At 40.7% G+C, this 14,958-nt stretch overlaps 1 protein-coding gene across 1 annotated transcript; it reads left to right on the top strand.

Moving 5' to 3' along the window:
• Positions 1–1,641: 1,641 nt before the first annotated feature.
• polr3f (polymerase (RNA) III (DNA directed) polypeptide F) lies at positions 1,642–10,145 on the top strand. Its single transcript, XM_076283628.1, has 9 exons — positions 1,642–1,829; positions 2,239–2,356; positions 2,701–2,768; positions 3,093–3,160; positions 3,738–3,850; positions 4,031–4,174; positions 4,404–4,511; positions 5,326–5,517; positions 8,866–10,145. Exons 1-9 carry the CDS (start codon positions 1,774–1,776, stop codon positions 8,941–8,943), a joined length of 945 nt encoding a protein of 314 aa, XP_076139743.1. The 5' UTR covers positions 1,642–1,773; the 3' UTR covers positions 8,944–10,145.
• The last annotated feature ends 4,813 nt before the right edge of the window (positions 10,146–14,958 follow it).

The raw sequence follows: 14,958 nt of genomic DNA on the forward strand, positions 1-14,958 counted from the left end.
TGCATTTCTATGGAGGATTTTTTTTAGTGCCGTGTCTCCTCATTAGAAAGTCTCTAGCAGGGAATTCACACAGAACTGTCACAACTCTGTCATCTTTATGTTAAGCCCGCCCACCAACTCTATACACGATGTGATTGGCCTGATCGAAGTTTGTTTTTTCCAACTCACAAGCCAACGGAGAGTTACCAGAGACTTTCTAATGAGGAGACACAGCACTCAAATAATCCTCCATAGAAATGCATGGGATTATAGACCTCTGAAGTTCGCCAAAGTCCTTTTAGGCAAGTCCCTCCACTCGGCGGCCATATTGAAACGCTTTTGGGCACTCATCGGGCATCCTATTCGCGTACGCAAGGCCAGAGACTTTCTAATGAGGAGACACAGCACTCAAAAAATCCTCCATATAAATGCATGGGGTTATTTTGTAATGCCAATATGGCCGTTGTCTACACATATCCCACCCCTCCCTCAGCAAAACGTCGACATGTGAATACATTGAGCCAATCATGTGGTGTGATGTGAATACATTGAGCCAATCATATGGTGTGTTGTGAAGACATCTTGCCAATCATGTGTTGTGAACTCGCCGCTGGAGCAAGATTGGTGTCGTGAAGCCTTGCGCCCGCGCATTTCTGCTGAGTAGGATCAAAGTCCTTTTAGGCAAGTCCCTCCACTCGGTGGCCATATGACAATGCTTTTTGGGCACTCGTCAGGCATCCTATTCAGCAGAAATGTGTGTGCGTGGCTGTGAAAACAATAAGTTGTGCATATATTGACACAATTTGAAGTTCAACAGTGTGCCAATGACAGGCCTATAGTATATGACTCGGTACACACTTAGTATGGCCTGGTACTCACAAAGGCAAATTTGGTATAAACATCTATTCTAAAAGTACATGTTATAAGGATTTCATTTCACCCCACTTTTACATATGCACAACTTATTGTTTTCACAGCCACACAATTTGAAGTTCAACAGTGTATGTCAATGTGAGGCTTAGTATGTGACTCGGTACACACTTATTGTTTTCACAGCCACACAGTTTAATTATATTGGTGTAGAAAAAAAAATAGCATTCTAATGTGTATTTTCGATTTAAATGTCTTATTTAATTATTTTCTAAATTTACTTTCCCTTTGGTAACACAATACAGTTTTAAATGAATAATCTTTAAACATATTCATTACTTTTTCATTGAAAAAGCAATGAATATGTTCTGACTTTTATTTTGAATGATTCGCGAATGGCGGCCATATTGGAATTTTCTTTACTGTCACTAGTTTCACACTACTGCTTGATTTAGGAAGTATAAATAAAAGCAGAGCTGAGACTGCGTGTCCGTCTATAGCAAGAAGTGAAGTTTAATCCTCGTAGATTACCAAAGTTATTTAATGTGGACAGTATATTTTCTGACGACATCAATACTGATCAACAACCCATAAGCTCTCCGTAAACAGGCTCTGCCACAACCTCATATATCTGTCTCTCCTTAATTCCTCCATCCATATCGTTCCTTCACAAAATGAATTAGAAGGAGGGATAATATCATAATAATAATCGCCTAAAACGTTTTGATTAGGCTGTCCATTGGCTTCTAAAAGCTTAGCCACTACGTCACTCGTACGTGAAGGACCCAACTAGCCATGCTGAAATGTTGATGGTTGACAGAAATTTTCATTCAGTGTCGTTTATGGGTGAACCGCAGACGCTTGACGGCTTTCAAGAATAAATAGTCTTTGATGTGATTTTACCAAAGCATAACGTTACCAGCTATGGCGGATGTGAAGGTGAAAAAGGAATCTACGGATCCAGTGGACATTGAGAACAGGTCAGATATCACTTACGGCCGAATTGTTTAGATAGCTTGCCACAAGTCAGGCTAAGGCTAGCCAACCAGTTAGCTAAACATTTTCTGAACGTAGACGTGTTTGCAAGGGCACATATCCAACAATATCGTGTTTTGAATGACTATCATCCGTAGAGTTTGTGAGTTGAGTGAATTATGGACGTATTGCCAAACGCTTTACGTTGATGTAATGCTAGCTCGTTTGCCAAGATGCAGTCAGGTGTTTTTAGGTAGAAATCGCTCAATATTCACGGGGAGAAGAGATGTTTTTATGCCCCATTACGCGTTGAGTCATGTGTCTTTTGGACCCATTGAAAAATACTTCTGTTATATACTTCTTGATATATACTTATCTGTATCGTATGTCCTGTATCCTATTGTTGTTCATAAGGATTAAGGAGTTGTGTGCACAGTTCCCGCACGGAATTACAGACCTGGTGATCCAGAATGACATGCCGCACGTGGAGCCTCAGCAGCGGGCCATGGCCATCAACAGGCTGCTGTCGGTGGTAAGGATCCTTACACGTTTAGTTTAGGTTAACTTTAAAAGCCATGGCAATGTCCTGATAAGTAGGTCATACTAGACTAAGTGCCTAGATGTCCATGTTGAGCAGAAAGGCCGAACGTGTTCAGTGTTGTGTTCGTTTATCTTAACATTGCTTCTACTGATTCTGATTGCATCCTGTCTGCTGGTTTCCAAGGTATTCTGTAGCAGCCACACATGTCATGTGATTCAAAGCTGATAGATACATTAGTATGACTTTGATCTGATCCGATTTCTGACGTGCTAGAGGTAATCATATTGCTATATATGTGTGTGTGTGTGTGTGTCTGTGTGTTTATATGTTTACAGGGTCAGCTGGACCTCCTGAGGAACAGTAACGGTCTCCTCTATAGAATGAAAGACAACCAGTCGACAAGGTGAGAAAAAATATTATTCTCAGATCTAAAGCCAACACACAACCCTCAGGTCTAGACCCAACAAATAATCCTCAGGTCTAGAGCCAACCATCTATTACAGCCATGCATGTCACGTTGGGCTTTGGACTTATGTTTGAGACGGAGTGTTGAAATGTGGGGTATATAGATAGATAGATAGATAGATACTTTAATTCAAGAATTTACAGGAAATTATTAAAATGGGAAAATGTTAAAATACATGGGGGATAAAGCGGATAAATAATGGAAGGTTGACTCTTATGAGCCTGGCCCCACTACCTAATGGCTGATGTCCTCTCTCTACAGCAAGATGAAGGGCTCAGATAACCAGGAGAAGCTGGTCTACCAGGTCATAGAAGATGCCGGAAACAAAGGTTGCTAAACCTATTTGTTTGTTTGTTTGTGTTTGATTTTCTGCACATACCCAATTCGTCAAATGCTTACTTTTTTGTTTTGTGGCTACTACACACACACACACACACACACAACTCTTGAGAGTCAATGTGTATGTTGCGTCACATTTGGGGTCTGGAGGCATAAAAACATTGGTCCTAAAAAAAAATGCAGGAAAATGTTGGGCCTAATAGACAGTCATGTCAAATTCATTTGGCAGACACCTTTTATCCAAGGCGACTTACAGCAATTAGTTAGCATTAGTTAACAGTGTGTTGTGATGTTCTATTAGTAACGTTCTACTCGTAGTTTTATGTACCGTTAGTAACACTCTAATCATATTGTTATGCTATGTTTGTTTTACTGCACATACCCAATTCGTCAAATGCTTACTTTTTGGTTTTGTGGATACTACACACACACACACACAACCCTTGAGAGTTAATGTGTATGTTGAGTCACATTTGGGATGTTCTATTAGTAACGTTTTACTCGTATTTTTATGTACCGTTAGTAACACTCTAATCATATCGTTATGTTCACGGTCCTCGGTGCCAGGCATCTGGAGCAGAGACATCCGGTTCAAGAGCAACCTCCCTCTCACCGAGATCAACAAGATCCTCAAGAACCTGGAGAGCAAGAAGCTCATCAAGGCTGTCAAATCTGTCGCTGTAAGTTAATACAGCTGATTGTGTGGGTGTGTGGGGCAGGCCTCCAAGAAGGTGTGTGTGTGTGTGTGTGTGTGTGTGTGTACATGCTGTATATAACGTGTGGGTGTGTGTGGGGCAGGCCTCCAAGAAGAAGGTGTACATGCTGTATATAACCTGTGTGTGTGTGTGTGGGTGTGGCAGGCCTCAAAGAAGAAGGTGTACATGCTGTATAACCTGCAGCCGGACCGTTCGGTGACGGGTGGGGCCTGGTACAGTGACCAGGACTTTGAGTCAGAGTTTGTGGAGGTGCTGAACCAACAATGCTTCAAGTTCCTGCAGAGCAAGGTGAGAAGGACAAACACACACACACACACACACACACACACACACACACACACACACACACACCTGCAGATCAAGGTGTGTGTGTCTGTCTGACTGACTGACTGACTGACTGACTGTGTGTGTGCAAGTGAGTGATGCATTTCTTGCAATATCCTTCTCTCCCTGAGTCGGGTTATAGGTATAATGTGTGTGTGTGTGTGTGTGTGTGTGTGTGTGTGTGTGTGTTTAGGCGGAAGCGGCTAGAGACAGTAAGCAGTCTCCGATGGTCCAGAGGAACAGCTCCTTCGCCACGTCCCACGAGGTCTGGAAGTACATCTCAGAGCTGGGCATCAGCAAGGCAAGAACACACACACACACACACACACACACACACACACACACACACACACACACTAGAAGTACATCTAAAAGCTGGGCATCAACAAGGCCAGATTACACACTTGCATACTAACACACACACACAAACTCGCACATTAACACACTCACACATTAACACACACACTAACACACACTCACACTCACTCACACAAACACGCATGCTCTCACACGCACGCACACAGACTCACATGAACACACACTCACACACAAGTGTGACAATACCCAATCTTAAAGAAAGATAAGATTTCCTTTTTGGATGACTGTTTGAACTACAGTGAATCCAAAGTACTGTATGGCTGTGTGGGAGCAACGTAAGTGATAACAACATTCATCGTTTTAGTAAATATCTATTATGCCGCCAATATTACAATGTGATTTGGTCAGTGCGGGAAAAAGGCCAAAATAAATCGGGTCCCTCACGTTCTCTTTTCCTGAGGTTTTCGGTGGTATCGTTTCAGGGTCTGTATTGAGGTACTTGAGATACAGGTATCACATCATAGTTTTCTTCTTTTGTGTCCCGGTCATTCCACACATTGACTCTTGTCTCTCCCTTCTGATGGAGGACATTGAGCCAGTCTTGAACACGTTGATATGAACGGTCATTCCACACATTGAAACCCTCTTCTCCTCTCCTCTCCTCTCCTCTCCTCTCCTCTCCTCTCCTCCTCTCCTCTCCTCTCCTCTCCTTTCCTCTCTTCTCTCCTTTCCTCTCTTCTCCTCTCCTCTTCTCTTCTCTTCTGCTCTCCTCTCCTCTCCTCTCCTTCTCTCCTCAGGTGGACCTGTCCATGGAGGACATTGAGACGATCCTGAACACGCTGATCTTCGACGGGAAGGTGGAGATGACCATCATCGCCGCCAAGGAGGGCACCGTGGGAAGCGTGGACGGCCAGATGAAGCTCTACCGCGGAGTCAACCCCATCATCCAGCCCACCGGCCTCGTCAAGACGCCCTGCGGACTCTGTCCGGTACGTGTGTGTGTGTGTGTGTGGGTTTGTGTGTGTGTGTGTGATGTAACCCCATCATCCAGCCCACCGGCCTCGTCAAGACACCCTGCGGACTCTGTCCGGTACGTGTGTGTGTGTGTGTGTCTGTGTGTGAGTGGGTTTGTGTGTGAGTGGGTTTGTGTGTGTGATGTAACCCCATCATCCAGCCCACCGGCCTCGTCAAGACCCCCTGCGGACTCTGTCCGGTACGTGTGTGTGTGTGTGTGTGTGTGTGTGGGTTTGTGTGTGTGTGGGTTTGTGTGTGTGATGTAACCCCATCATCCAGCCCACCGGCCTCGTCAAGACGCCCTGCGGACTCTGTCCGGTACGTGTGTGTGTGTGTGTGTGAGTGGGTTTGTGTGTGTGTGTGTGATGTAACCCCATCACCCAGCCCACCGGCCTCGTCAAGACGCCCTGTGGACTCTGTCCGGTACGTGTGTGTGTGTGTCTGTGTGTGAGTGGGTTTGTGTGTGTGTGTGTGCGTGTGTGTGATATAACCCCATCATCCAGCCCACGGCCTTGTCAAGACGCCCTGCCTATATATATAGGGCTGTCAAAATAACTGATTAATTTGAGAAAAAAATAACTGATTAAAAAAAATAACGCAGATTAATCGATTCTGTATGACCTTTGACCGAGCCGTTGTAGTCAATAACCATTAGACTGTAAAATGAAGGAGAGAGAAGAAAATGTGCTGCCTAGATCATTGATTGGAACATTTACTTTTCAAAAACGGCTTGATGCTGTTGATAAAAATAAAGTGTTGATTAAAATAAAGTCCTCTGCAATGTATGTGATAAAAAAAACTTCCCAAAGCACTTTTGAATTTATTTCCTCAGCATATTAGGTCATATCATAGATTATTATGGCCATTATTAAAATAATAATAAAAGAGTTTTTGAACTTTAATGTCACTAATGCTGATTATTCAATGATTCATTTGAGTTTAAATATTTTAAATACTTTCACAGCAAAAATCATATATGCGATTAGTTTAGATTAATTAATCACAGAGTATGTAAATAATTAGATTATTTTTTTTAATCAATTGACAGCACTAATATATATATATATATATATATATATATATATATATATACATTTTTTTTATTTTTTTTTTTATTTGAAAGTATTAGAAATAAAGAGAAAACTTCATGGACCACCTAACTAAAAACAATAGGCCTACAAAGACATACAAAGACATACAAAGAGATCGAAATTACGTTTCCCACTATCCAACGGTGGAGACAAGACATATTTTACCAATTAAGTCCACAGACAAACATAACATTCAAGTAAACAATATTAAAAAAAAGTAAATAGGAAAGGCACATACAATGAAGAAATAAGCAGTGGTGGACGAAGTACACAAATCCTGTACTTGAGTGAAAGTAGAGATACACATGGTCAAATGTTACTCCAGTAAAAGTAAAAGTCCTCCTTTTACATTTCCACTTGAGTGGAAGTATAAGAGTACTTGCCTTCAAATGTACTTAAGTATCAAAAGTAAAAGTCCTGAAATGTATTATGCCTAATACAATTGCATTGTTGAAATGATTCGGCACAGACATAGGCCTTCATTGAGCCTTTCTCCTCCATTCAAGGACAAAATCAGCTAATACTTGTTGTATGTAGAAATAACTAAAAACAAACTAATGTGATATCTTATCTTAGATACTTCAAAGTAACCACATTTTTCTTTGTTGAATGCTTTACACTTTCGGACCAAATCAAGATGTTCCCTTTTGTGTTTGATAGACAATGATAGACAATCTGACACTATCATTTGCTTGATGGCGTCAAGAGGCTAGTTATGGTAACATCAATATTGTGAAAAGGGGTCAACAAGGTAGCCTACAGTAAATAGTGCATATGACAATAACATAGGTTAGGCAACACCATTATTTAAAGCCTAGCTCGCTTAATAGAAAATATACACACAAACCCATGTAAATGTTTTTTTTTTTTTCCAAAAGGAACTTCAGCTGTAGGCCTACTTCAGCTGTCACAAAATGTAGTGGAGTAAAAAGTAAGATATTTAGCCTCGAAATGTACTGGAGTAAAAGTAAAAAGGTTAACAAAATTGAAATACTCAAGTAAAGCAGATACACGAAAAAGCGACTTAAGTACAGTAATTGAGTAAATGTACTCAAGTAATGTCCACCACTGGAAATAAGAGCAGCAAAATTTGGGTTGAGATTGTGCAATTGTGCATACAGTAGACAGTCAATATAATAGTGCAAAAGTCAGGCCAATAAATGGCTGAGGTAGTTCTGTTTGACCTAAGTATGCAAGTGGCATAGTGGTGCAAGTTATGTAAGAGCAGCAGAAGTGTGTTCAGAAGTGTTTTCAGGACAACAGGACAACAACAACAAGTTGCAAAGTGTGCAAGTGTGGGCCATTGTGGGTCCAAAGTCCAGGATGTTATGTAGCTGAGGGTGGAGGGGGGAGAGAGTTCAGCATCCTAACAGCCTGGTGTATGAAGCTGTTGGTGAGTCTGGTGGTGCGGGAGCGCAGGCTTCTGTACCTCTTCCCAGAGGGCAGTAGATCAAACAAATTGTGAGCGGGGTGACTTGCATCACTCACAATTGTGGTCGCCTTGCGGGTGAGGTGGGAGGTGTAAATGTCCTTCAGGGAGGGGAGTGAAGCACCAATAATCCTTCCAGATGGGACTTAATTATGCTATGGAGGGGTGTATTCAAAACTTTAGAATACATACAAGGTGACAAGCAGTTGTGGCGAGTAGCCGTGTAAATCACCGTGCAAAAACCACTGACGTTAATGCTAGCTAGCTAGTGGAGGATTGATACTAAGATATGTTAGGTTACGTTAATATTTGATGTAGTAAGAATATAGTAGTTGGTTAATGAGCATTTTCATCTTGGGATTTAATAGGGAACCTGTGCCCACGTTGTTGGCTTAGTAGGCTACATTACGTCGAGCTTTTGCAAACGCGAGAGACGTCCTGTAGGCTACAGTAGGCTACTGTTGATGAAAATATACCCCGTTTTCTAGCCTCTCGGGGTACCGGCCATCAGTATTACACGTCCCCCATGTAAAACGTTTGACCATGGTTATCCGTCAGGGTTTTTTGAGTTAATAAACTCCATAAATAACCATTAATTTGTCATTTTATGCCTCCACCCTGTTGTTTCCTATGGAGTTGTCCGAGCTGATGTCCGAGTCCCGTTGAGGCTGGACTGTCATTGGCTCATTAGCGTTCTAAGGGTGGCGCTTATAGCGACAGGTCAATTCTTGATCTCAACGGTATAATTCTGGAATGAAAAAAAATAAAAAATCTCAAAGGGTTAATTTTCTGTTGTTTTCCAGGTGTTTGATGATTGTCACGAGGGAGGAGAAATCTCGCCGTCAAACTGCATCTACATGTCTGAATGGCTGGACTTTTGACCAAATATCTTCCAGCATTTCCCCTAGTCCCTCCCCTTTCTGTATTTTCTCTGTGGAGAAAGAACTTGAGTTTCCTTTGTTGTTTTTTTTCTGTTTGTTTGTTTGATGACAAACATATGAAACGAACACTTCAATGCATCAGTGGGGATCTTTTATTTAAACTGACCTACACTTGAACCTCAAATGCCTTATAGCAACATACCAACACAAACTAAGAAAATAACTAAATAATGAAAAAGAAAACACAAAAATAGAAATTCAGCCTTTCCAGTGGCTCTATTTTCAGTTGAATTGTTCATAAGACGACCCATCAGATGGTAGCAGCTGTCCCTACCAGATCAGAGTCAGAGTTCTATAACCAGATCAGAGTTGAGGGTCTGTGACCACATCACAGTTGGGGGTCTGTAATCAGAGGAGGCTTGATTTGTTTGATGTGATGTCTGAATAATTTGTTATCACTGTGGGGTCAAAAGTTCTTGTCCAGTTAGTCCAGGACCAAGGACCGGGATCAATGCTAAGGATCTGCTCTGATCTTGGTCGTAGTGAACATTAACAGGACAGATTTTTCAGGAGTTTCTGTTTTATTTCACCATTTCTTGTTTCCACAAGTGCTATGTCATGAACTTGAGCGTGGTGCTCAGTGGTTGGAGCCGACTTGGAAAGTTAGCATTGCAGAACTTGAGCTTGCACTCACACAGACATTTAAACTATAAATCTGCTTGTTGAAGCACTCACACAGAAATCTTAAATTATAAACCTGCTAGTAGAAGCTCACACATAAATCTAAACTGTCAACCTGCTTTTTGAAGCACTCACACAGAAATGTGATCCAGAAATGGAAGCCAGATGATTCAATGCTGTGTGATTTTCTCCTATTGGACTTCACTATGGACATGTTTTGAGACGTGAATATAATTTTGTGTCATGTGAATCTGGTGTTGATGGAGAGAGAAATAGGAGAACACCGGGCACATTTTTGAGAAGACTGTTGGATGTGGAAGATAAAACGAGGGCGGGTGACACATGGAAACTTACTCAGAAGATTTTTTTGTTTTCTACTGGCATCAAGATAAGAGGTGGTGAGTTTCTGCGGTGCCAACACTGCCCTCATTTCAGCTTGATTTCGGCAAATCACTGTTTTTGACTGCTGGTGGAAAATGTCTAAAGAATAAATATGACAAATGATTGCTGAGGTGAAAACAGTTTGATTACCGGTAGTGTGTTTTATGCAGCCAAAGCTGACATTGGCGCAAATGGAATAGAAACACTTCATTAAACTCTGTCTATCAACATCCATAGCAACCAAGATGATTACCCTAGCAACCAGCATAGCAACCACTTTATTTGGCATAGCAAACACCACATGTGCCTTAGCAACACTTTGGCAACCATCTCAATTCTCTAGCAATAACCACTATGTAAACCTTGCAATACAGAAAAATAACAATCAAATATATGCAGCTTGAACACATTCCAGTATAAGAACATCTTTGTTAAATAAATATATTTCCATCTGTTAAATACATATATTTCCATGTATTTTTCAATATGTTTCAACATATAAGAAAATATTTGCCTCTTTCACTTACATGCATGCACACCTCCTCAAAACACATTAACATTCCATGCAGAAACACAAGATACATAGAGGAAATGAATGCCCTACATACACTTACATTAATTTAGAGGGAAGACCAAGAGAGGAAGAGTGAGACCTGGATTCTGACATGTACGGGGTTAGTCCGTAACACAAACATGGCAGTCGTCTACACATATTCCTCCCCTTCCGCCGCCAAAAGTTGATGTGAATACATCGTGCCAATCGTGTTGTGATCTCGCAGCTGGAGCGAGGTTGGTGTGTCCTGATTCGTGAAGCATTGTGCAAGTGCAGTTGTACCCGAAATGGATGCCCGACAAGTGCCCAAAACATGTTGCAATATGGCCACGGAGTGGAGGGACTTGCCTAAAAGGACTTTGCCTGTACCCTCTCATCCACTGAGACAAGGTTGTTGAGCTGAAGTGCTCCTTCAGTGGCAGGCTGATCTACCCCAACAGTTCCACTCAGAGACATAAAAGGTATTTTTAACAGCAGCCATCGGACTCTAAAAGCTCTCCACTCTGTCATTATGTAAATCTGATATTTTATTTATTCTTATTTCATTGTCCTGGTGGTGTGTACTGTTGTGAAACAAAATGTCCCTCGGGATAAATAAAGTATTTATTATCTTTAAGAGCGCCTCTAGGGGAGAACCATAGACATTAGAAAGCTAGATGCTGCATTGTCGTTGAGTTATATTAGGTGGCAGACGTGACCAAGGTCGCCATATTGCTGTGGGCCAACACCTTACTGTCTATGAACAACACTTGCCGGCAATCAGAGACACCTGTTTCTCTATTGGCCTCCAGTGATTGTTGCCCCCACCATAATGGAGGTGATATACAGATGTTCTGGAGCCCAATGCAGTATCTAGCTTTTTAATATCTAAGGGGAGAACTGCAAACTGTAAAGGCATGCCTGTGTAGAGAGTGTTGAAGTGTGCCCCTAGTGGCAAACGGAAACTGCAAAGGCATGCCAGTGTAGAGAGTGCTGAAGAGTGTCCCTAGTGGTAAACAGGGAAACTGCAAAGGCATGCCTGTGTAGAGAGTGTTGAAGTGTGCCCCTAGTGGCAAACGGAAACTGCAAAGGCATGCCAGTGTAGAGAGTGCTGAAGAGTGTCCCTAGTGGCAAACAGGGAAACTGCAAAGGCATGCCAGAGTGCTTATGAGTGCCCCTAGTGGCAAACAGGGAAACTGCAAAGACCAGCAGCATTAACATAGCACGTGTTGAAGACCATGGAGAGGCTAGTTGTCAGTCATTTTATTTTTTATATACATTGTTGGTAACCAATTAGAAAAGCTCTGCAAAGTCAACAGTCTATCTCATCTCTAATTCATACAAATGACACACAAACTACAAATGGCCTTTATTTTGAAACAAAGACAAATGAAAGACATGATTATCGCAGATGAAATAATATTGTATATCCGGTGCTATGATGGTGTTTATGTACGTTTACATTACATTTATTTGTTTTAACACAAATGCTATATTATCTCAAACACCATAATCATCATGTTCTATTTCACATACATCTCTCCCTGTCCACACATCAGGTCCACCACACACTGTGTGTGACAAACACACACACACTGACCCCCAGTAAGTTCTTTTCCTTCACATTTTGATTTGGAGGACGGAATAGGACACAAGAAAGGAAGGAATGGACGGAGGTTTGACCAGTAAGAGAAATGAGAAGCTGTGGCGTTTGCATCCTGATAAAGTCCCCTTGGCCCATGGGGCTTTTAGGAAATACCCCCACATCATCACATAGCCTTCACCATATCTCACAAATGAGGTACTTTCCATAAGATCATCTCTCAATGCAAATCAAACCAGCTATTAGGCTAACTGAAATAAAACCATGCCAATCTCTAGGTATTGTGAAGGATATGTGATGATGTGGGGCTATTTTAATTCCAAAGGCCAAGGGAACTTTATCAGGATGCATAGTATCCTGGATCCATGAAATAACTGGCCTTTAAAAATAAAAATCTGCCTGCCTCTATGGGAATTCAACATAGGGGTATGTATACTTATGAGCCTCTGAATTTTAAGGAAGAACATTTATTTATTTATGATACGTTATTCATTCACAAAGAAAATTGGTCTCCTTAAAGGTAGGATTTTTCCTCATTTTTTTTTAAATTAAGGCATTAAGATCAATTTCCAAAAGATGATTTTTTATCCCTCTTTTTATTTAACTTAAGCATGTGTATGTACAGTGTATGTAAACTTATGAACACAACTGTACATGCTTATACACAGAAACACAAGGCATATATGACACATGCCATATATACACTGTATGGACAGTTAGAGGGATGACCAATAGAGAGGAAAAGTGTGACCTGGAACACGTTTATTTTCATTCATGCAGTACATGCTGTATAACTACACCTAGAGGAGAAATGAATGAATGGAGAGGAAAGAGTTAACATTCATGCAGTACATGCTGTATAACTACACCTAGAAGAGAAATGAATGAATGGAGAGGAAAGAGTTAACATCCATGCAGTACATGCTGTATAACTACACCTAGAAGAGAAATGAATGAATGGAGAGGAAAGAGTTAACATTCATGCAGTACATGCTGTATAACTACACCTAGAAGAGAAATGAATGAATGGAGAGGAAAGAGTTAACATTCATGCAGTACATGCTGTATAACTACACCTAGAAGAGAAATGAATGAATGGAGAGGAAAGAGTTAACATTCATGCAGTACATGCTGTATAACTACACCTAGAAGAGAAATGAATGAATGGAGAGGAAAGAGTTAACATTCATGCAGTACATGCTGTATAACTACACCTAGAAGAGAAATGAATGAATGGAGAGGAAAGAGTTAACATTCATGCAGTACATGCTGTATAACTACACCTAGAAGAGAAATGAATGAATGGAGAGGAAAGAGTTAACATTCATGCAGTACATGCTGTATAACTACACCTAGAAGAGAAATGAATGAATGGAGAGGAAAGAGTTAACATTCATGCAGTACATGCTGTATAACTACACCTAGAAGAGAAATGAATGAATGGAGAGGAAAGAGTTAACATTCATGCAGTACATGCTGTATAACTACACCTAGAAGAGAAATGAATGAATGGAGAGGAAAGAGTTAACATTCATGCAGTACATGCTGTATAACTACACCTAGAAGAGAAATGAATGAATGGAGAGGAAAGAGTTAACATTCATGCAGTACATGCTGTATAACTACACCTAGAAGAGAAATGAATGAATGGGGAGGAAAGAGTTAACATTCATGCAGTACATGCTGTATAACTACACCTAGAAGAGAAATGAATGAATGGGGAGGAAAGAGTTAACATTCATGCAGTACATGCTGTATAACTACACCTAGAAGAGAAATGAATGAATGGAGAGGAAAGAGTTAACATTCATGCAGTACATGCTGTATAACTACACCTAGAAGAGAAATGAATGAATGGAGAGGAAAGAGTTAACATTCATGCAGTACATGCTGTATAACTACACCTAGAAGAGAAATGAATGAATGGAGAGGAAAGAGTTAACATTCATGCAGTACATGCTGTATAACTACACCTAGAAGAGAAATGAATGAATGGAGAGGAAAGAGTTAACATTCATGCAGTACATGCTGTATAACTACACCTAGAAGAGAAATGAATGAATGGAGAGGAAAGAGTTAACATTCATGCAGTACATGCTGTATAACTACACCTAGAAGAGAAATGAATGAATGGAGAGGAAAGAGTTAACATTCATGCAGTACATGCTGTATAACTACACCTAGAAGAGAAATGAATGAATGGAGAGGAAAGAGTTAACATTCATGCAGTACATGCTGTATAACTACACCTAGAAGAGAAATGAATGAATGGAGAGGAAAGAGTTAACATTCATGCAGTACATGCTGTATAACTACACCTAGAAGAGAAATGAATGAATGGAGAGGAAAGAGTTAACATTCATGCAGTACATGCTGTATAACTACACCTAGAAGAGAAATGAATGAATGGGGAGGAAAGAGTTAACATTCATGCAGTACATGCTGTATAACTACACCTAGAAGAGAAATGAATGAATGGGGAGGAAAGAGTTAACATTCATGCAGTACATGCTGTATAACTACACCTAGAAGAGAAATGAATGAATGGAGAGGAAAGAGTTAACATTCATGCAGTACATGCTGTATAACTACACCTAGAAGAGAAATGAATGAATGGAGAGGAAAGAGTTAACATTCATGCAGTACATGCTGTATAACTACACCTAGAAGAGAAATGAATGAATGGAGAGGAAAGAGTTAACATTCATGCAGTACATGCTGTATAACTACACCTAGAAGAGAAATGAATGAATGATGAGGAAAGAGTTAACATTCATGACAAGATCAGTTGTTTTGCTGTTGATAGTATCAACACAAC

Source organism: Alosa pseudoharengus, unplaced genomic scaffold (genome assembly GCF_046254945.1).
Source record: "Alosa pseudoharengus isolate Yale_2024_CS ecotype anadromous, Long Island Sound unplaced genomic scaffold, YU_APseudo_1.1 YU_APseudo_1.1_scf_1, whole genome shotgun sequence".
In the NCBI taxonomy this organism is placed as follows: domain Eukaryota; kingdom Metazoa; phylum Chordata; class Actinopteri; order Clupeiformes; family Clupeidae; genus Alosa; species Alosa pseudoharengus.